The sequence below is a fragment of the Ursus maritimus genome, unplaced genomic scaffold, assembly GCF_017311325.1.
Source record: "Ursus maritimus isolate PB19 unplaced genomic scaffold, ASM1731132v1 scaffold_13, whole genome shotgun sequence".
Classification (NCBI taxonomy): domain Eukaryota; kingdom Metazoa; phylum Chordata; class Mammalia; order Carnivora; family Ursidae; genus Ursus; species Ursus maritimus.
Genome location: NW_024423675.1, coordinates 3630764 through 3652501, shown reverse-complemented (window position 1 = coordinate 3652501; position 21738 = coordinate 3630764). Strand labels below are relative to the sequence as shown.

The window sequence follows — 21738 nt, the reverse complement described above, 5'->3', positions numbered from 1 at the left end:
AGCATCAGCTTAGCACCTACTGAGTGTTTCTGCATGGAGACAGTACTACACAGTTTATATACATCTTACCATTTAATGCTTATGACAGATACACACTTGTCTGTGTATGTGTGTGATGCATATAATATTGAGCATTTGCTATGTACCAGGTGTTACACCAGATACTCACAATGATCCAGTGAGGTGGATTAATGGATTGTCAGGTAAGCCCCACAAAAAGTGTCTTATCCATTAGCTCCATTTTTGCAAATTAGGAAACTGAGCCATAGCTAGTAACTGGTGGAGCAGGGATTTGAGTCCCAACTGTATGGCCTCGGACTCTTTTCTCTTAGACTCTCTGCTGGTCGGTCTCCACATTCCTATGACATAACAGTCACCTGGGAGGGGGCTGGTTTAAAATATATGGATCCTGGGGTCCCTCTGCAAACCCGTAAGAATGTCTGGGGTTGTAGCCTGCATTTGCTATGCTAATAAGCAGCCAGGGTAGATGACACCTCAGATAGAACACTGGGGTTATTTGGTTGGGCAGTGGCCTGTAGCCCCACAGCCAGCAGGTGACTGGCCTAGGCCTTGCATCTAGGCTGCTTACTGTAAAGCTGAATACCTTGACAGCACAATGGTCTATATCCCAGTTGTGTTATGTTGTCAATGGGGCTTACCTATCATCATGCCCAGTTTCCCTTTCCTAGTCTAAAACCCAAGGCCCCAAGTTCATCAGGAGTCTTCTAAAGACTGTGTCTTCTTATTTGAACCAAAGTAATGATTTCCCACTTAAAAGTGTCAAAGTTTACTTTGACTCATCACCATGACCACCTTTCACGTAAGTTATTGTGCTCTTTCCTCCTGATTGAGCAAAACCTTTACCAGCAGAGTCTAGGACAGTGGTTCCAAACCCTTGATGCATATTAGAATCCCCTGGGAATCTTTAAGAGCTATGGCTGCCTGGTTCCCACCCCAGACATTCTGATTTTATTGGTATGGGATGTGACCTGGGCAGTGGGATTTTTAAAAGCTCTATAGCTGATTCTGATATGCAGCAGAGTTTCACCCACTGGTTTTGGACTTGGTCTGACCTACGTTCACAGGCGTGTTGGCTGTGAAATCTCTCTGTGGACTGAACTCACTTTTCACCTCTCTGACAGTGCGTCTCACCGCCGTCTCCTGCATTCTAGCATGATCAGTTTGCATTAAATTCCACCCAGCTCACTACCTGACCCAGAGTTCTACCTCATTGCCAAATAATGGCTTCTCCCACAGATTGTTCTTCTGCTTGGGTGCTTGGAGTGGTACTGGTGACATGTCTGTGAGATATCTTTGTAAGGCTCTCAGCCTCAATGGACTCTTCTCTTCACTGTGGGATATGTCTCTTTGTCTCTTTTTAAATTGTTATACCTTTTAAAACATTTTCATGATTTCAATACATGTTGCCTTTTTCTTCCAGGAGCAAAATAAGCACCTCTTCCACATAGGGCTTTATAATAATAAGTCACTTAGGAGTCTTTTCCCCAAACGGTTAAGTGTCGCATTGACTACAGACCGACAACAGCTGACATGCCCTGTGGTGCTTCCCAGTTGGTAAAATCTTACATATAGCAATTTGGTGGCAAGTTGGGGATCACATAGGGGAGGACTGACTCAGACCGTGTCATCAGAGAGTTTAGAAAAGTTTGATTAATTTAACCAATTGGAAAATATAGTGGGGTTATAAAAGCATATTAAAGTAGAGGGTAAATTTGTTGACAAGTTTGCAAATATACTGAATCCAGAAGTTCATTGTGCAGTCCGTACTAAGTCTTAAACTGAGATTTTTTAAGGCGAGAGAGATGTTGTTTGGTGGGTAAGAGAGATGGGCAATTTGCAAGCAGAATAACTTGGGGCAACGGCCGGGAGCTGGAGGGTGGAGCGCTGGTCGCCCCTGGGCCAGCTAGCGAGGCAGGTGTGAAAGGTATAAACTAGGTATGGCAGGTAAGGAGGAAGGACTGCTGAGGTGGAGCTAGTTGTTGTGTGAGACTTAATAGCAAGAAGACTTAGGAAGACCTAAAAAATATGCGTATGTATGTATATTAGCAGGCGTTCTGTTTTTCTTTGTCCAATTGTTGAAGTCCAGTGGGTCTGTAATCGTGCCGGTATTATGGATTGCCGAACAAGACTGGTAGTTTGGGTTGGTTTTTACACTTTTCTTGAGGATAAAGCTTTTGAAATTACACTTTGCTCCTTTAGGTTTAAAAATTTTCTCATTCCGATGTCTATGTCTTGCTGCTGTAATCCCCAAGAAAAGAAAAGGAGGTTAGGACGCCTCTCTTTTGAAATAGAAGGGTCAGAGCAGGCAGGGGGCTGTCACGGTTGTTTCCCTTTGTTCAGGAATTAGAACATGTGAGCAAGTGGTTCCACCCCTCATTTTGTGAGCTGTTTTCCTCCGAGATTTCCTAATTTTTCCCATGACGTTTCAGCCTGTTTCTTCACAAGATTGTAAGGCCTGAAAGACCTCATTGTTTTACGGGAGTGCGAGCTCGTGCACATTTGCTGATCCGGCCGGCTGGGGTCTGCGTGTGGGTGGGACGGCTGGCGGCTGATGCAGACTGGGGAGTGTGTGGAGCATAGATTCCGGAGAGTAGCAAACACTTTTTGTTTCTCAGGAGTATGTTAGAGAGTGACTTTTTCTTCATAGACGGTGCTATACTTTTAAGATCTTTTCCACAAACTATAATCTGCCCCGATTGACAGAAATAGGGCCGTTCTTTTAGGCTAAGGGAAGTTTCTTAATGGCAAATCGAACTGAAATTTCACTTCATCTGCAGATACATGCAGATTTTGTTGTCGTAATACACATACTCCTTGATGGCCTGGCCTGGATTGATGCGCGCTCTTGGAGAGGCAGCCCTGCACGTTCGCCATGGCAAATCCCAGTCAGTGAAAGCTTTGAGGGTCCAAAATATTAATTATAGTGGGAGCGAACAAAGCGAAGTAGAGGAACCCCAGCTAAAAGGTAAAGAGATTCATTGAGTAAAGGAAGTTGGGGTTTAATGCTAATGAACTTATTTTTTTAAATGAAGTTTATACATTGTCTTAATGCTAACTTCTGAGGAATTGGGATCTGTATTTGATTAACAGTAATATGCCAGTAGAACACCCTACGTTTATATCTGAAGTAACATTAACATTTTCAGCCAGATTTATGCAATTCCCCATCATTTTTAAATGTTCTCAACAATAGTGGGGACATAGGGACCTAAAGTCAGTGTTGGGAGTGGATTGCACACAACCCTTCACAACTCCTGCTTCAGTGAGTCATGTTGGCAGCTCGAAATCAGCTGTGGTGGGAGTATTCACACCGCGGACATCCGCAAACACTACGAATGGGAGCTCTCCACTGTCAGGGTCTGTTCTTCAACGTGCAGCCGTGCAGCACTGCCCAGAGAGGAACGTAGAAGTTAAGGAGTCTCGGACTTCGTGTGCATCAGAATCTCCTGGAGGGCCAAGACAGACTGTCACCTGCCCCTCCCCATGGTTCTGAGCCAGTGACACGTTTTCAGGAGATACTGATGGTCCTGGGACTGCACTTTGAGACCCACTGCTCCAGCCCATCTCTTGGTTTACCTCTCACCTCCTTCAAGTCACTGACCCACTTGCATCTCCTCACCTCCCCTGACCATCCTATTTAAAATTGCAGCCTTTCTCCTCCATTCCATTTCCATTGTACCTGTCACTTTATAACAAAAATAACTTATCTATCATATTTCTTATTTGTGTTTAAGGTCTGTCTCCCAACCACCACTCCCCCCTTCACTAGACTCTAAATTCCATAAAGGTTGGGGTTTTGTCTATTTTCTTCATTGGCGTATCTCAAAGTTTAGAACAGCACCTGGCACATAGTAGGTGTTCAGTGAATAATGTTGAGAGAATCAGTGAATGAACAACATTGAGAAGTAAATACTGTATCTCAGATTTGGGGCCCAGCCGCTTTAATTCAAACTCAGAATCTTAAAAATGTTTCTTCAGTATTGCTTCTGAGCTTTACCGCTTTCAGGATAATGAGGAATGCTATCTGTTCTTGGCGGAAGTTTAGGAATACCCTGATGATCCTCAGATAGGTGCACCAGATCGTTGCTTGTAGATTTACGTCTTAACCTCAAGGGCCGTAAGCCGGTAGTCTTCACACTCTGGTCCGCAGAAGCTTCCTGGGGATACTTGAGGAGCTCTGCAAATGTTTAATTTGCATTTCGTTTTTAAAAGATTTTAAACGGTTTTATGTAGTCATAACAAAAACACATGCATACTTTAACATGTTACATATGAAATTTTAACACATTCAGGCCACTAAGGCATTGAATTAGCCTATCAAGTTAACCTTAAGTGTTTTCTGCTGTTTGGGCTTATATATTTGAACTTCTTATAAGTTAGTCATTGATAAGGAAGTTCAGCACCAGTGTTTTTCAGATTCCAGCCAGATCATGAATTGAATAAGGAAATTCCTCTTATTAAACATATTTAGCACACTCAGTTCCATGCCAGGCAGAGCTTGGGGGTCTCTGTTGGGTATACGTTTCTGTGTGGAGTAGCGGCCAGTTACACGATAAGGAAACAAAGCGAAGATCACGTATATGACATATATTCTGTTATAGGATTCTGTATACCCACTCTACATTTTGTATGCTCCTTGACTGATTATTAAGGAAATCAAGTAGTTGTCAGATTATCTTTAGTGTTAAAATTTGAAATAAAAACATCTTAACTACTGCATTTTTCAAGCTTTTGGGTTAGTTTGAGGCATATTGTGAGATAACAAAATGAATGCTAAGGAACTGTTATCATTTCCAGTATAACTATCCCTTGCTGTTTCAATCTATTCATTTCCAAAATATGGATACAGAAATTTCCTACAGTGAGTTCCCATAGAAAAGGATTCAGTGTTATTTGTGTCAGTTTTGTTTCTAAGTTTCATATACAAGTAATAAGAGTATCAAATAGCAAAACATTTATCTGAAAATTTGTCTGAATCTGTTTGGTCCCTGAGTTTATAGAGCAGGGATTCAGACAGCGAGTGATACCTATAGTTACCCATGAACATCAGGATTTTCTTAACATATTGCAACCAAATACAAACACAGAAATAAATCATATGCTACATCAGTTTTAAAAGTCGGTTATTTCTTTTTCTTGCCTAATTGCTCTGGGTAGGACTTCCAATACAATGTTGAATGAAATGACCAAGAGTGTTCATCTTGTCTTGTTCCTAATCTTAGAGGAAAAGCTTTCAGTTTTTCGCCGTTGGATATGATGTTAACTATAGGCTTATCATATATGGTCTTTATTATATTGAAGTACATTCCCTCTGTATCTGCTTTGTTGAGAGTTTTTATCATAAATAAATGTTGAATTTTATCAAATGCTTTTCTGCATCTATTGAGATGATCATATGATTTTTATCTTTCGTTTTGTTGATAGGTATCACATTGACCAATTTGTGGGTATTGAATCATTCTTGCATCCCTGACGTAAATCCCACTTGATCATAGTATATGATCCTTTTACTCTATCGTTAAATTCAGTTTGCTAGTATTTTGTGGAGGAATTTCATGTCTATGTTCATTGGGGATATCAGCCTATAATATTCTTCTTTTGTGGCATCCTTGTCTGGTTTTGGTATCAGGGCCTCTTAAAATGTGTTTGGAAGAGTTCCTCCCTCTTCTGTTTTTTGGAGGAGTTTGAGAAGGATCTATATTAATTCTTCTTTGAACATTTGGTGGAATTCACCAGTGAAACGGTCTGGTCCTGGACTTTTGTTTTTTGGGAGGTTTTTGATTCTGAATCAATCTCCTTGCTAGTAATTGGTCTGTTCAGATTTTCTGTACCATCATGATTCAGTCATGGCAGGTGGTATGTTTCTAGGAATTTATCCATTTCTTCTAGGTTGTCCAATTTGTTGGTGTATAATTGTTCAGTGTAGTCTCTTATGATTCTTTGTATTTCTGTGTTATCAGTTGTAACGTTTCCTCTTTCATTTCTGATTTCATTTGAGTGTGTGCTCTCTCTCTCTCTCTCTCTCTCGTTCTCTCTGTTTTTCTCTTTGGTGCCTCTGGCTAAAGGCTTTGCCAATTTTGTCTATCTTTCGAAAGAACCAGCTCTTAGTGACATTTATCTTTTCTGTTGTCTTTTTAGTCTCTATTTCATTTATTTATTTCTTTTTTTTAAAAAGATTTTATTTTATTTATTTATTCGACAGAGATAGAGACAGCCAGAGAGAGAGGGAACACAAGCAGGGGGAGTGGGAGAGGAAAAAGCAGGCCCACAGCAGAAGAGCCTGATGTGGGGCCTGATCCCACAACGCCGGGATCACGCCCTGAGCCGAAGGCAGACGCTTAACCGCTGTGCCACCCAGGCGCCCCCATTTATTTATTTCTGCTCTAATCTTTGTTATTTCTTTTCTTCTACCTAACATTGGGCTTCATTTGTTCTTTTTCTGTTTTCTTGAGGTGTAATGTTAAGTTGTTTATTTGTAATGTTTGTTGTTTCTTGAGGTAGGCATTTATCACTGTGAGTGTCCCTCTTGGAACTGCTTTTGCTGCATCCCATAAATTTTGGTATGGCACATTTCCATTTTCATTTGTCTCAAGGTATTTTTAAATTTTCTTTTGATTTTGAAAAGACCCATTGGTTTTCACTAGCATGTTGTTTAGTCTCTACATATCTGTGAATTTTCCAATTTTATACATGTAATTAATTTCTAGTTTCATACCATTGTGGTTGGAAAAGATGCTTGATATGATTTCAGTTCTCTTAAGTTTATTTGTGGCCTAACATATGATCTGTCTCAGAAAATGTTCCATATGCACTTGAGAAGAATGTGTATTCTTTTGCTTTTGGATGGAATGTTCTGTAAATATCCGTTAAGTCCATCTGATCTAACACGTCATTTAAGGTCAATGTTTCTTTATTGATTTTCTGTCTGGATGATCTATCCATTGATGTAAGTGAGACATTGAAGTCCCCTACTATCATTGTATTTCTCCCTTTAGCCCTGTTAATATTTGCTTCATGCATTTAGTTGCTCTCTGTTGGATGCATCAGTATTTACAAATGTTAAATCTTCTTGTTGGATTGAGCCCTTATGTAACAACTTTTTTTGGTCTCATTACAGTTTTGATTTAAAGTCTATTTTATCTGATATAACTACAGCTACTCCAGTTTTCTTTTGGTTTCCATTTGTATGAAATATCTTTTTCCGTTCCTTCTAATTTTCAGTCTATGTGTATCCTTACATCTAAAGAGTGTCTCTTGTAGGCAGCATATAGATAGGTCTTGTTTTGTTATTCATTCAGCCACTCTTTGTCTTTCGACTAGATAATTCTGTTCATTTACGTTTAAGAACATAGTGTTGGAAGTCCTAGCCAGAGCTGTCAGGCAAGAAAAAGAAAAGAAGAGAGGCATCCAAATTGAAAAGGAAGAACGAAAGCTGTCATTATTTGCAGATGACGTGATATTATATATTAAAAACCCTAAACAATCCATCAAAAAGCAATATACAGATTCAGTGTAATCCCCATCAAAATTCTAGTGGTATTTTTCACAGAAATAGAACAGACAATCCTAAAATTTGTTTGGAATCACGAAAGACCCTGAATAACCAAAGCAATCTTGAGAAAAAAGAACAAAGCTGGAGGCATTCTACTTCCTGATTTCAAACTATATTACAAAGCTATAGTAATCAAAACAGTATGTATTGGAATAAAAACAGATAGATAGATCAATGGAACAGAATAGAAAGCCCAGAAATTGACCATGTATATTTGGTCAATTAATTTACAATAAAGGAGCCAAGAATATACAATGGAAAGAGGATAGTCTATTCAATAAATGGTGTTGAGAAAATTGGAAAGCTTCACGCAAAAGAATAAAACTGGACCCCTATCTTACACTACACACAAAAATTAACTTGAAATGGATTAAAGACATAAATGAAAGACCTGAAACCATGAAACTCCTAGAAGAAAACATAGACAGTAAACTCCTTGACATTGGTCTTGATGATGATGTTTTGAATCTGACAGCAAAAGCAAAGGCAACAAAAGCAAAAATAAATAAGTGGGGCTACATCGAAATAAAAGGCTTTGGTACAGCAAAAGAAACTATCAACAAAATGAAAAGGCAACCTATGGAAAGGGAGAAAATAATATGCAATCCTATATCTGATAAGGGACTAAGATTCAAGATATATAAAGAACTCATGCAGTTCAATAGCAAAAAAACAAACAAAAAAAACCCCACAAAAAAACAAAAAATAATCTGATTTAAAAATGGACAGAAGATCTGAATAGACATTTTTCCAAAGAAGACATACAGATAGCCAATAGGTACATGAAAAGATGTTCAACATCATGAATTATCAGGGAAATGGAAATCAAAACTGCAATGAAATGTCACCTCATACCTGTTAGAATGGCTGTTATCAAAAAGACAAGAAATAACAAGTGTTGATAAGGATGTGGAGAAAAGGGAACCCTTGGGTACTGTGGGTAGGAAAGAAAATTGGTGTAACCACTATGGAAAACCAAATGGAGGGTCCTCAAAAAATTAAAAATAGAACTTACTTTATTATATGGCAGTTCCACTTCTGGGTATTTATCTGAAGAAAACAAAAACATGAATTTGGAAAGATATATGTACCCCCAGTGTTCATTGCAGCATTATTTACAATAGCCAAGATATGAAAACAAACTAAGTGCCTATTCACGGATGAATGGATAAAGAAATTGTTATATATATATATGAAATATATTTTCAGTGGAATATTATTCATCCATAAAAAATGCAGTCTTACCATTTGCAGCAACATGGGTAGACCTCGAGGGCATTAAGCTAGATGAAATAAGTCAGGCAAAGAAAATTTCCAAATGGTCTTTCTTATATGTGGAACCTTAAAAAACATACAAATAAGCTCCTGATAGGTACAGAGAGCAGATTGGTAGCTATAAGAGCTGGGGTGTGTAAAACAGGTGAACTGTTTTTTTGAATCAGAAAAAATGTTTAGGTTAGCTAATAAGCCTACTACTCTCTGAATGCCCCACTCCCTACTATCTGTGAAGTTCTACTGAATATACTGTAAGAAATAGTTATAAGTTATACTTTCCGGAACATTTTGTAGGCCTCCTTTCACATCCTTCTAATAAATACTTAGCACTTCCTTGTAGCTTGTTGTCTGTCTCCCACACTATATCTGAGCCCCTTGAAAGGAAGAATTGTGTCTCATTCATGCCATTTGTTGGCGTTACCTAGCACATGGTGGGTGCTCAGCACATGTTTATTAAATGACATTGCATTCCACAGCAGAGGGAGGCAAGCTTGAAAGGAAAAACACAAGCTCCTCTTAAATACACCATTAGTAACTTTACACTAGCACAATGTTAGCACTAAAAAATTGATTTGACAGTTCCATGATTTTTTTCTCCTTCATCTCATGTACAATCATTTGTAGTTTTATGAATTCTTTCTAGAAATGTTTTTTTTTTTTTAAGATTTTATTTATTTATTCGACAGAGATAGAGACAGCCAGCGAGAGAAGGGAACACAAGCAGGGGGAGTGGGAGAGGAAGAAGCAGGCTCATAGCAGAGGAGCCTGATGTGGGGCTCGATCCCATAACGCGGGGATCACGCCCTGAGCCGAAGGCAGACGCTCAACCGCTGTGCCACCCAGGCGCCCCTAGAAATGTTTTTTGACTCTGACCCTTCCATGCCATCCTACTGCCATGCCATGTCTCAAGCGTCATCCTTCTCTTCATCCCGTGCTTAGACTATGGGAGCAGCCTGCAAGCCTCTTCCAGACTTAGTCTTCTATCTACTTCACACTGTTGCTGTCTCCAGCAAGTCCTTTATTCTACAGTGCCTGCAGGAAAGGGGTAGACCCGTGCTCTCCAATACGGTATCCACTAGCCATGAGTGGCTATTGAGCTCTTAAATTGTGGCTAGTCCAAATTGGGATGTTTTAGATATAAAACCCATATCCTATTTTAAAGACCTAGTGAGAAAAAAATATATAAAATATCTCACTAATCATTTTATATTGATTACATGTTGAAATGATTATATTTGAGATAAATTGGTCTAGATAATGTAGCATCAAAATTAATTTCTCCTATTTTTATTTTTTAAATGTGGATATTGGAAAATTTGAAATTGTGTGTATGGTTCACTTTATATGTCTATTGGTCAGTGCTAGTCTTAACTGTATCATGACATTTCAAGTTTCTTATAACCTGGCCTCAGGTCATAGCCTTGTGCCCCAGCCCTTCCTGACCCCTTCAGAATTTCTCATAACTCCCAGATCTCACCAAGCCTATTTATACTTATGGGTTTTTTTTTTTTTCATATTCTGTTCCTTCTTCCTGAAATGTCCTTCCCTTTCGTTGTTAGTTCTAATAATCTTACTCATATTTTTAGGACCTGATTTAATTGTCCCATGCTGGTGAAGTTATGCCCCGTTTCCTCAGAATTAGCTACTTCTCCCTATCGCACACTCTTGGCACCTCTGTTATTATGCTTACATTGCTGAGCTGCCATGACATGTCTTCTTAACTAGGCTTCTCAAGGGAAAAGATTGCAGCTTATTCCTGTGATGACCCATGAGGGCAGTATCTGGTGTGTACGAGACATTTAATCGACATTTATTAAATTAATGTATGAATTAATGTAATCCTACTGCTGCACACACTGCTCTTGTTACATATACGCAGCCTTGATCATCTGAACCATGGGCCACGGAAAAAATTGGATGTTGAGGTGGACAGCACTGGACCTGTCAGCCGTGACCCCAACTTCAGATTTTTATGTTCAATAAAATGGCCTCTTCATCCTCACTGGTTGACTTACAGTAATTAAAAAATTGTGTATTTGAATTTATGAAATCTATGGATGAGAGTACAGACCGAGAGTATAAAATGACAGTATAAATAAATGGCACTTTCACTATTTTGTGTACAGGGATTTCATATAAGATTTTTTTCAGTTGAAGATTCCACTTGTAAACAAGATTGAAAGTCGCTGTTCTAATCCTAAATTTCATTTCCATTTCCACCCCAAAGGTTACGTAGTTTCCAGTATCATGTGAGTTCATGTAGCATAAGACTTCTCAACTCTGGCTGCATGGTGGGTACAGCTGGGAAGCTTTCAAAAGTACTGATGCCCAGGCCCACCCCGGGGATCCTGCTGTAATTGGGCTGGGGGAGGAGCACCAAGGCACCAGTATTTATGAAAAGCATAAATATCTTGTAATAAGTTGATTCCACAGATGCTTAAAGAGCCAGGTACACTGTAAAAATGTTGAAGTTTTTAGGTGGTCATTTTTCTTTCCTTTTGTTAATGATATTGTGAGTAAAGGTAATGCGGTGTTATTTTCAATGTATGATTTCAGGGTCAAAAACAAAATTTAATTAAACCTAACTTCTGTGGACAATTTCCTAAGTTCACTGAAATTAAAATTTCCTCATTCCTGTCATTCTCTAAAACCTGCATGTGGCAGAATTTCAATGTCCCTTATTGGTAGAAGTGGCTAACAAAAGATCTATTTTAGATCATGGAAAGAGGACTGACAAGGGCAGTGGGTGTAAAAGTTTGCACAGGTAGTGGCCTCCCTGGCGTCCTTGTTCGCCTGAATAAACAGTTCTCCCATGACAGAACCTCCATAGCCCTGCCATGTTGATAAAATCTGACATTCTGCTTAATCACTTTTTAATGATATTGTTCCTTTTGTTCTTGGTATGTGAGAAACCAGTGCTTTTTTTAAGGTGTGGGAAAGAATTAACTTCAGTTTCCTAATGCACATATAATTCTTGTGGGGACAGGAGAAAAAATTACCTAATTTCTGTTTATCAAAGGTCTTTTCATAAATTTTTAAAAAGTTGCTAAGTACCTGAAATCTTAAAGTGGAGAAAATGTGGTGACACAGTAAGAAAATCCTATGAGCTCTGATAGCATGTTCCATGTCCTTGGTGTGTACTATTAAAACGCAGATGTAAATTAGCAGACGTTTTACAAATTATCGATTTGTTGAAATGGCTGGCTCTTTAGGAAAGAAAAAAAGAAAGAAAAACACACACACTTGGGATGGAATCCTTTAGGGCATAAAAAGGAATAGAATCCTTTAGTTAACTTGGTTATTTGCAGCCGGTATGTCATCTGTGAGAGACTGATGTCATGCAGATTGAATGCAGAGGCAAACTTTGTGTGTGTGTGTGTGTGTGTGTGTGTGTGCGCGCGCGCGCGCACGTGCTTTAAAGCCCCACTCCCAGAATATGAAGTGAGTGTGAAGGGCACCACAGCAACCCCTGGATCTGTCAAGAATGTACCTATTTTTAACAAACTGGATCAAGTGTCAGCCCTCAATAGGAGATGAAGAAGGGGGTAGAGACCTGGTTCTACAGCTTCAGCGGATGGTAAACGGCCCTCTGGCGTGTTTACAATACAGCTGTGCATTCTTAATGGCTCTGCCGCTGCCGTGTCAGGTAAAGTTTTCTTTGCACATGATGAATGGCAGAGAATTCTTTAGCAGAGGGAACCAGAGGAGCTGGGAGGAGGAAAAGGGAAGGGAAGAACGGAAAGGAGAGAGAAAAAGAAACACGCAGCTCCAGAGGGAGATAGTCTGTGCTTTGCAGTTGCTTGTGTGGATAGAAACCAGATGGTAAGCTGGAACACCCGCTTGGCTATCTGAGGAGCCAAACATATGGTTAATGGTTGGGAGAAATAGCTTTCAGAGCCAGGGCTTTGCTGACTGCTTCATATTACAGATTGTTACAGTGTGTCATTACATTGCCAACCTAAGTGCTTAATACCCACTGCGGGCGCTGGGCATACACTTACAAGAAGGACTTTTAGCTCTTTGCTGGCGCTGAGTGCAGGAGTGACATCATAGGGAGGCTTAAAGTGTCTGGTGTTGGGAGGTAGGGAGAAGAGTAATTTTGTAGTGGAAACAACATTTTTTTTGCAAGCCAAGCCTTCACTCCACTGAACTCTACTGTTTTTCTGAGAATATTTTTATGCAAGAATCTCCTCTCTCTCTCTCTCTCACAGACACACACATACACACACACAGAAGTGTTGAAACAGAAATCTGAAACACAGGCCATGCCCCCCACCCCCTCCAGTGGATCTGACAGCCCCCTTTCACCTGGAAGACACATCACTGTACTCACAGGGCCTGCATTTGAAGTTTCTGTTTGGGGAGCTTTGGGCAACAGCAGGCCTGTGTTATCTAAGGAACTGCTGAGCCCATTCATCTGCTTTTCACGGCCCGCTTCCTTTTATTTTTAGCCAAATCCGTCAGGCCTGACAGGCGGGTAATTCGAGCCAGAGAAAGGGCAGAGCTCCAGGTCCTTTCCACAAAGCAATTCTTCTCCTCCCTCCTGGGAGGGCTCCAGACTTGGCCTGCTTCAGGCAGATGGATTTGTTGAGTCATGTGAGATCATTTACACAAAAACACAGTGAGGCAGTGGAAATTTAAAAAAAAGAGAGAGAGAGAGAGAGGGTGGGGGAAGAGGAAAGAGGAGGGAAGCCAGGGGGAGTGTGTGCTGCCGTGGCTGCTGGGGAGCATAGGAATTTTGCAGCGAGGCAGCGAGACTGAGGAATGCTGTAGATTCATTTGTGTATAAGGTAATGTCTAGTTTACACAGCGGGGTGGAGCCAGGCTGGGGAGGCTCCTCAAACTACTCGCCTGTATTTAAAAGAAGAAGGGAGTGTGGGGAAACTTTTTTTTTAATTTTTAAAGCAACACCCACCAAACAAAGACCACACTGTTGACAGCATTGGGTTCCAGTAGCAGTTAAGTACCAGCAGAATGGTTTAGAGAAAATGAGTTTGCTCTGTGATGTAATACAAGTTTGCTTTGTCCTGACTCCAGCATGACTGAGGCAGCAAGGGAGGGAGGAGAGGAAAATTGGAACAGGACTCTTGGTTAATGGTTTCCAGAGATTATTTAGCAGGACTTGAGTGCAGGGAGGAAAGTGGGATAATGTGGAGAATTACTTCGAGGTGTACCATAATTGCGGTAGGTAAAATAAAGTCATTACTATGGCTTCCTCGCTCAAGAGGAATTGAGCAATGATTTTGAAATGCCGTGGAAGGTATCATTTTTCCCTTCCCCAGTATTCCTTTTCCTCTGGCTTCTGGAACATTCGAAAAACCCCAACTCTTGCATCATGGTAAACAGTACTAACAGTTAGTGAATCATTTTGTTTACTTTTTATACCACAAGCCTCTGAAACATTCCATTAAAAAATTGTCTTCTGCTCATTCATGAATTTCTTTTTCTTTTCCAAATGTGCTTACATGCATTAGCTGTGCTTGGAAGCAGATTTTTCCTTCTTTTGCTGGACTAAAAGATAGTTCAAGAGAGAATAACAACTGGGTTATCTAACCAATGTAGTGAGAGTATACTATGAAGGGGAAAGGGAATACTTTGATACAGGTTCAGAACATTAAAAATGGGAAGAATTTCAAAATATGCACCATGATTGCTTTCATTGTGACGCATTTCTGCAATTCTGCATTTACTTAGAGCCCTACTACGCACTGTTTTCCTCAGTCTCCCTGGAATGTAGGTCAGCATCACCATGGTTTCTCACACTTGTTGATATTGTAGAAGTTGAAACATTTTGCCATTTTTTCCAGAATAGATATACTCAGATTATATATATGGTTTTAGTAATCATAGAACTTAGCTCATAAGTTCCTTCTATGAATATTCACCACTCAGTTATGATAGTAAGCACTCAGATCACACCGTTACCTAGAATAATACAGCACTCACAATGGTCTAGTCTAATATCGAAGCCGTTCCACTATTTTCCAGGTAGTTCTAATGATCTCACTCCGCATAGGTAAAAGGTAGTTTTCATTTATTTTACCCGAAGAGAGAAATGCTAAATTTTTGTAGTTGTTAGTTGTGCACGTTCTGGCTGTAGGATATCAACATTAGTGTTATGTGAGTAAGAGTTGTCATTGTTTTGGATGACCCTGGCTGCTTACCTGTGTTAGAAATCACAGCATCTACGGTGAAGACCTAAAAATATAGCAATGATTAGATTTTCCTGAAGACTCTGCATGAGCTCTATAATGGTCTTGAGATTTAAAAAAAGCATATTTATCACAGAAATTTAGTTAACATCTTATAACTAAACATGGATGTATGTTTCTTAGCTAAATGTAGTCACTATAAACATCTATATGATCTGCGATTTTGTTTTTATTTTGAAATGGAAGCTTTTTTGTTTACAAGTTCATTAAAAACTGAAAACTGTTTCTGTAACGAAAAAAAAAAAAGATTTGTCCTTCTTTTAAGCCTATCCACATCCTTGAGTGTTCCCTCTACATCCGGGTTTCTCAGTCTCGGCACTGTTGACATTTTGGACTAAATAATTCTTTTTTTTTTTTTTTAAGATTTTATTTATTTATTTGACAGAGATAGAGACAGCCAGCGAGAGAGGGAACACAAGCAGGGGGAGTGGGAGAGGAAGAAGCAGGTTCATAGCAGAGGAGCCTGATGTGGGGCTTGATCCCATAACGCCGGGATCACGCCCTGAGCTGAAGGCAGACGTTTAACCGCTGTGCCACCCAGGGGCCCCTGGACTAAATAATTCTTTATTATGGGGGCTGGTTTGTGCATGGTAGGATATTTAGCAGCATCCCTGGCCTCTACCCACTAGATGCCAGTAGCAGTCTCCCCCAGTCATGACAAAAAAAAAAAAAAAAAAAAAATCAAAACTTCCCATGCATCGCAAATGTCCCCTGGGGGGCAAAGTCACCCTGGCTCAGAACCACTGCTGTATTCTTATTCTGGTTTCGAAGTTCACTCTTTACCTCATGAGCTGGGCACTCAGTTCCTTCTGAGACTGAATTCAAGGGTAGAAAGTAACATTTTCCCTCCTGCCATTTATCCCAAAAGTGGGAACCCCAAGTTAAGTAAAGTTTTCCAAGGCTCAAGCAAGGGTATTTTGGGGGAAGCCTTTTTCCTCCCAGAAGACCTGGAGTTCTGTCACACAGAGCAGTCTCTTTCTCAGGATGCTGGCCTTAGCAGGTGGAACCCTTCAAGGCCACACAGCGACTTTCCCAGAGCCCTTCAAGAGGAAGTGGCCCCACCGACTGAGCTTGGGGATGTTGACACAAGAAGAAAGGGAACTTCTCTGCAGGGACCGGAGCAGAGAGCCTAGGCCACAAGTTCAGTGGCTCTCTGCAGGCTCTCCGCCTTCATATCCAGCCCCAGAAAGAGGGAAAGGCAGCGACAAGAGTTCTTTCTCTGGAGCAAAGCAGACATCCTCCCATCCCAAAGGCTGCGGTCTCGGAAGCTGGAACTCTCGTTAAACAAGGAATGCGGAGCTCTCCACAGGCTAAGGCAGGCATAAATTTCCTCTGTTTGTTTTGCGAGGACTAGTGTCGACTGCTGTAATGAGATCAGAGGATACCCCAGGGACGAGGCCTCCAGGTCGGCTGCTGGAGCCGTTTTCTGTGGCTGTTCTCTTGGCTGCTGTTGAGGAACGCCGTGGCTCCAGAGACCTCGCTTATGATGTGGGGAGGTGGTTGTGCCCTTGTTTCATTTCTTGCCGTCTTGCCTCTCCGAGGCTCCCAGAACGTCCGCGTGCAGTCATGCAGTGCTAACTTATGGGACAGCTCATGGAAGGCAGATGCCTGTCCTCAGAACGGAGGACAGACCTGCTTGTGTGCGGAAAGTGCAGTGTTGTCCAGGGAGGTGGCTGCTTCCTTGGGAAAGTGCCTGATGCTGATGCTGGCTGCGGGCTCCTCTCCCAGCGCTCGGCGGCCGTGCGCCCTTCCTCACCCAGCGTCGTCCCTCTGCTGTAGGAGAAGTTAGGGTGCGAGTCGCAACAACGTAGCGCGTGCTGCAAAGAACAGATTTCTGGCTCTAGCCTGAGTTACAGCCAAATGGCCATCTACGGGACCCTAAATGTGGCAGAATTGAGTTTAGGGCACCCCAAACCGGATAATTTCGGCAGAATAGTATAGACTGAGCTGGTGCAGCCTGACCCACTTCTAGCCCCCCATGCCGACCCCACCCACCAGAACAATCCTCAGGTATGTTGGGTGAAATAGAAAATAGGGAGAACTTACACGGGAAATCGCCATGTGCCAGAAGACATTCATGCCGCAGGCCTGGGAGTGATTCAGACCTGGCTGCGGGCTGTGATGGTTCTACTCCCGAGGGAACTGTTTGCCAAAAGACGCAAGTAGAATTCCCCCTAGAGTCCGTGTTGGGCTTTGAGTGTGCGCGTTTGGGGTACAGTGACGGGAGATGGAAACCCAGGGTTACGTTGCTTGAAGAGCTGTAGGGTCTGCAGATCCGCTCCCTGCATAGTGCAGGAGCTTCTGTTGCTTTGATGTAGACCTAAGCTGGTTTGAGAGCATTGAAAGCTGTAGGGCTCTGGTAGAGGCAAACACTGGATCCTTCTGGAAAGATTAACCACCCGGGAGGTGGTCCACCCTCACAGAGAACAAGCCACACTAAGGATAAGCTGATATTGGGAAGTACAGAGTTAGAGCTTCCGGAAAGCAGAGATGAACAAACAGTGAATCCCTGAGACTGCTTCGACAAGGGGCCATCCTGCCAAACTGAGCTTTCTGAGGACTCATGACAGTCCCCTCCCAGAGGAACAGGGCAGGATACCCAGCCTGGCTTACTAAGCAGATGAGCTTCTGTTGTAAGCACCGGCCCCCAGTAGGGCAGTCATCCCTCATTATACTTGTCTTCAAGGTGCTCTTGAGAATATTTAAATGCCTTCCTTGGAAACCTTTTATAGGAGAAATAGCCGGTCCCCTTGAGCTTCTGTAAAGAGATACCTTTCTAGCAATTTCCCTTGTCATTGTTTCCTTTTCAGTGGGTCATTCTGAAGTAACCCACTAACTAGGCTTTCTGTTAAATTATTTTAGCTTCTCGGCAAATCACAGGAAATGTGTTTGCCTGAATTGTTAAGCAAACCCCTCTAGGGAGAAGGAAGCTGGGATTGTTTGAAGGTCTCTGGGATTCTTTTAGAGTAAAATCAGAGAAGCCTGGAGGTAGTCAGGCATGGTTGGTAAACCGTCTTAGATGAATACAAGTTAGCCTTCTCAACCATAGTGGTCAAATGGATAGGGGATTGCCTGGGTCTCTGGGCAGCCACCAAGTACAAGGTGCCAGCCCGTTTGATCTTAGCGAGACAGCTCTTGCAGAGGGTTGACGTCCTGGTGTATTGCACACGGCCTGGGGGTGGGGGGGAGAGAAAGTGCACACACATGCAAACTCTCTGGTGTCTCTTCTCACAATGACACTAATCCCATCATGAGGGCTCCACCCTCATGACCTCATCTAAACCTAATTACCTCCCCGAAGCCCTGCCTCTTAATACCAACACACCGGGAATTAGGCAATATATGAATTTGTGGGCGGTGGGGGGATAAACATGCTGTCCAAAATAACATTATATAACAACATTATAATTAAATTTTGCATATATTGGAAGCCTACTGTGTGTAGGGTGGTGGGACAGGTGTGGCTGTTTGGGGATAAAACAGATAAGATGTCTTCCCGTGGAATACTTAGAAACCAGTAGGGCGGTTGAGAGGTAAACCCCTATGTGCGATTAAGCAGAATAGTGATGGGAAACGGGGGAGGGGAAGGACCTCCCCTCTTTTTAACACCATGTATAAAATACTTTCTTCATATTATTCCATTTCATCTTCAAAACAGTCTTAGGACATGCAAAGAATTTGCCCCAGTTTCATGGATGAAGGAGTGAAGACTCTGGGAGGATTAATAAGGAGTGAAGACTCTCGGAGGGTTAATAACTTGCTGAAATCACATGCGAGAAGGCAGAGGTGATACTCAGATGGAGTGAGTTGGCTCCCGAGTCCCGCTTTGCCCACTCTCCTGGAGGGCTTGCTGTGCCCCAGGAAGCCACAGCAGTATAACCCTGGAGGGGTCAGGAGACAGACTGGGAGCCTCCAGCCTTGGAGATGTAAAGAAACAATCCCCGGACTTACACAAAAAGTGTAAGCTAGAGATACAAACCTGCAGATCAAATCCAACCCCTATGGGATTTCCAAAATGCTAACACGTATTGCCAACATTACACAAGCACAGGATTTTACATAATCTCTCCATTTTCTGGCTCTCTTGACTATCAGCAGCTCTGGGAACATGTGCCTTGTTCCTACTTTTCTGGAGTTGAGTAGCAGACTCTGCAGGCCTCCCTACTCCTCATTGTCTTCTCTGGCCTGACTGTTCCTTCATCTTACTCTTTCTTGGCTCCTGTAGTCATCTGCATCTGTGTCCCCTGGTTTGCACAGTCACCCAGGCAAGAGGAATAGGCTGTGCCAGGTAACCCCTTGGGATTTTCATGTCCTGCCTTTAATTAAGATATTCCTAAATTACCGAGGGACTGAAAATGACCCTTTATAGAGTGACAGCCCTGCCTCTAAACACTAGATATCCTTACGTATGGTTTCATGAAGTGGAGGAAACCCTTACCACGCGTGCGGAGCAGTCCTCTGAAAGTGTCGGACACGCTATCGCGTGGCGTTCTTCCTGCACCTCTTCTGGCTCTCAGGGCAGTGTTTTCGTGCTACCAGCAGTGCCTCTCTTCTTTATCATTTATAATCCTCTCATTTCTTCTTCCTTATCACCACTTCTTGTTGAACCATTGGTCACATGCTAGTTGAAATTTCAGAACGTTCATTATCAAATTGTGTAACCTATCCTTGGGGAGGAAGGCCCCTCATGATGCTTGGTGGGAAGATGCTGTCATCCTTCTAACTTGGCTTGTTTGTTTTGCATGATGTCCTGGGAGGCAGGGCATGGGGGCAAGGCAGAATGGCAAACGTCGTTCCGTCTCTTGGGGCAAAACAATATTATGGCATGTTTGCTGCCTAAATGTGAGGGTGGCAAGGACACCAGGGTCCTGAAGAACCAGAGACATGTTTGCTGTGACTTTGAGGATGGAGAGGGGCCTGCGGGGACCTGCTCAGGGAGCTCTGCTTGGATTCCTCTGCTGCTGCTTCAGAAAGGCAGGAGCCAGCCATGCGGGAGGTCTGTGTGCATTTGGGGAGGGGGACAGGGGTCCGTTTGTTGCTTTACCTTTGGATCCTTGAATCCTGGCACCAGCCTCCTATTGTGGAAGAGAAGGACTGGACTGTCTGTGATAAAATGGTCTTAAATTTATCCAGTCTTATATAAGGATTCCAACCAAATGAAGGTTGTCAAGGTTTTACTCCAGAGACATGTAAATTATTCCAACTCATAAAAACAGGGTAGGAGAGTATTAGGGATATATCTCTCATCTGTTTGTCTGTTTTCCCAAGCTCCTAAGCCCTAGATTTAGAGAATTTCCTCTAGACTTTTGTCATCTTGCCTTTCCCTTTTCTCTCCAAACCCTGTTTGTCTCTTTATGACTTAGCTTAATCCTTCCTCGCAAGTTCTTGGGTCCACATGCTTGAGCCCTCTACCTGTCTAGGCTGTTGGATTTGGTGGTAGGAGGGAAGGAACCAAAGGCCATTCCACAGACTGACATCAGGGTACATTATATCTAAAAGACAGCAAGACCATTATTCTTATGAATGACCTGCTTGCTCCTATGGGTCTGTTTCCCATAGGAGTGCCTGAGCAGCCCAGCTTTGCATTATATGACAAAAGCCTTCCAGAATGAACCTCTTGGAAGGGGATGGGGGAGTTGGAGTGGGGAGAAAAGCCCAGCTCATCATACTCCATTCTATATTGGCAGTATTAGTTGCATTTTCAAGGGCCAAGAAATAGCACTACACACACACACACACACACACACCATTGACATGTTTAAGAGTGTCAAGAGTAAGAATAAATAAAGAGTACTCTCGTTAGAGTAAGGAGACTAAAGTTGGCTTATTCTGTTCTCACTATACCTCTATACCACATTATCAGTGACGCGGGGAAAACAGATTTTTCTCTGTGGTAGGTGGAGGCTGATGGTAAATAAACAGTGGAGAAACAGGTAAGCCCAGTCTTAACTTTACTCCAGCTCCACTTGCTGACATCCAGAGAAGCCGTAGGAAGTGGTGTTGTCACCAGGAGCCTGAGTCTCTCCGTGTCTCTTCTGTTAGTGAGGACCTGGCTGGTGAGGGGCAGTTGTCTACCTCACTGAACCTGTCTCTAGGTGTCTTTGTTTGCTTATCTGCCCTTTCATTTCTTCTCTCTTTGTAGCCTTCACCTTTTCTGTTCATTCTCTCTTTGATCTCTTCTTGCCCTGTCTCTACTTTTCTGCTTACTCACACTTCTACCCACCTGGAACGATGAATTACATTTCATTAACCTTTCCAAAGCCTAAGGTTGACCACAGGCTTTGTTGCCCATCGAGCCAACTCTGTTAGGATCAACTGAGTGGAAGTTACACGTTAGCTTCTGGGATTGACTTTCTCCAGGCACCCTTTGAAGGTATCTGTACTTGCCTTTTGTTTAGTATCAGAGGAATCCAACTTTGTGAACGAGTACAAAGAAACATTGAAAAATAGAATAAAGAAGAAAACTCCCTTAATTCCACCATGGTAACGCATGTATCTTTTCCCCTAATGCTTTATATTTAAGATGCAATCTCCTTTTTTAAGCTGTGGATTTCTGTAAGCTTCTAAATGGAATTGGCTGCAAAACAACCAGGTTCTCTCTGTTTCAAAGGAGATTTAAAGTACTTGGTAGAACAAGGCCAGTCTTTCTGGTTGCTGGCCAGAAGTGAACTGACCCAG

General features: G+C 42.1%; 1 protein-coding gene across 8 annotated transcripts in view; it reads left to right on the top strand.

The window, feature by feature from the left end:
* BACH2 (BTB domain and CNC homolog 2) overlaps nt 1–21738 on the top strand; it is a 347862-nt gene that overhangs the window by 68897 nt on the left and 257227 nt on the right. The window contains exon 1 of one of the 8 annotated variants that reach the window (XM_040627539.1): nt 10117–12494. The exons of 6 other annotated variants lie outside the window; for them this stretch is intronic. In XM_040627539.1, coding sequence (XP_040483473.1) covers nt 12333–12494 — 162 coding nt within the window. In that variant the 5' untranslated portion in view covers nt 10117–12332. Of the gene's footprint in view, nt 1–10116; nt 12495–21738 lie in introns of those variants that run through there. One more of the 8 variants, XM_040627545.1, reaches the window with a different exon arrangement.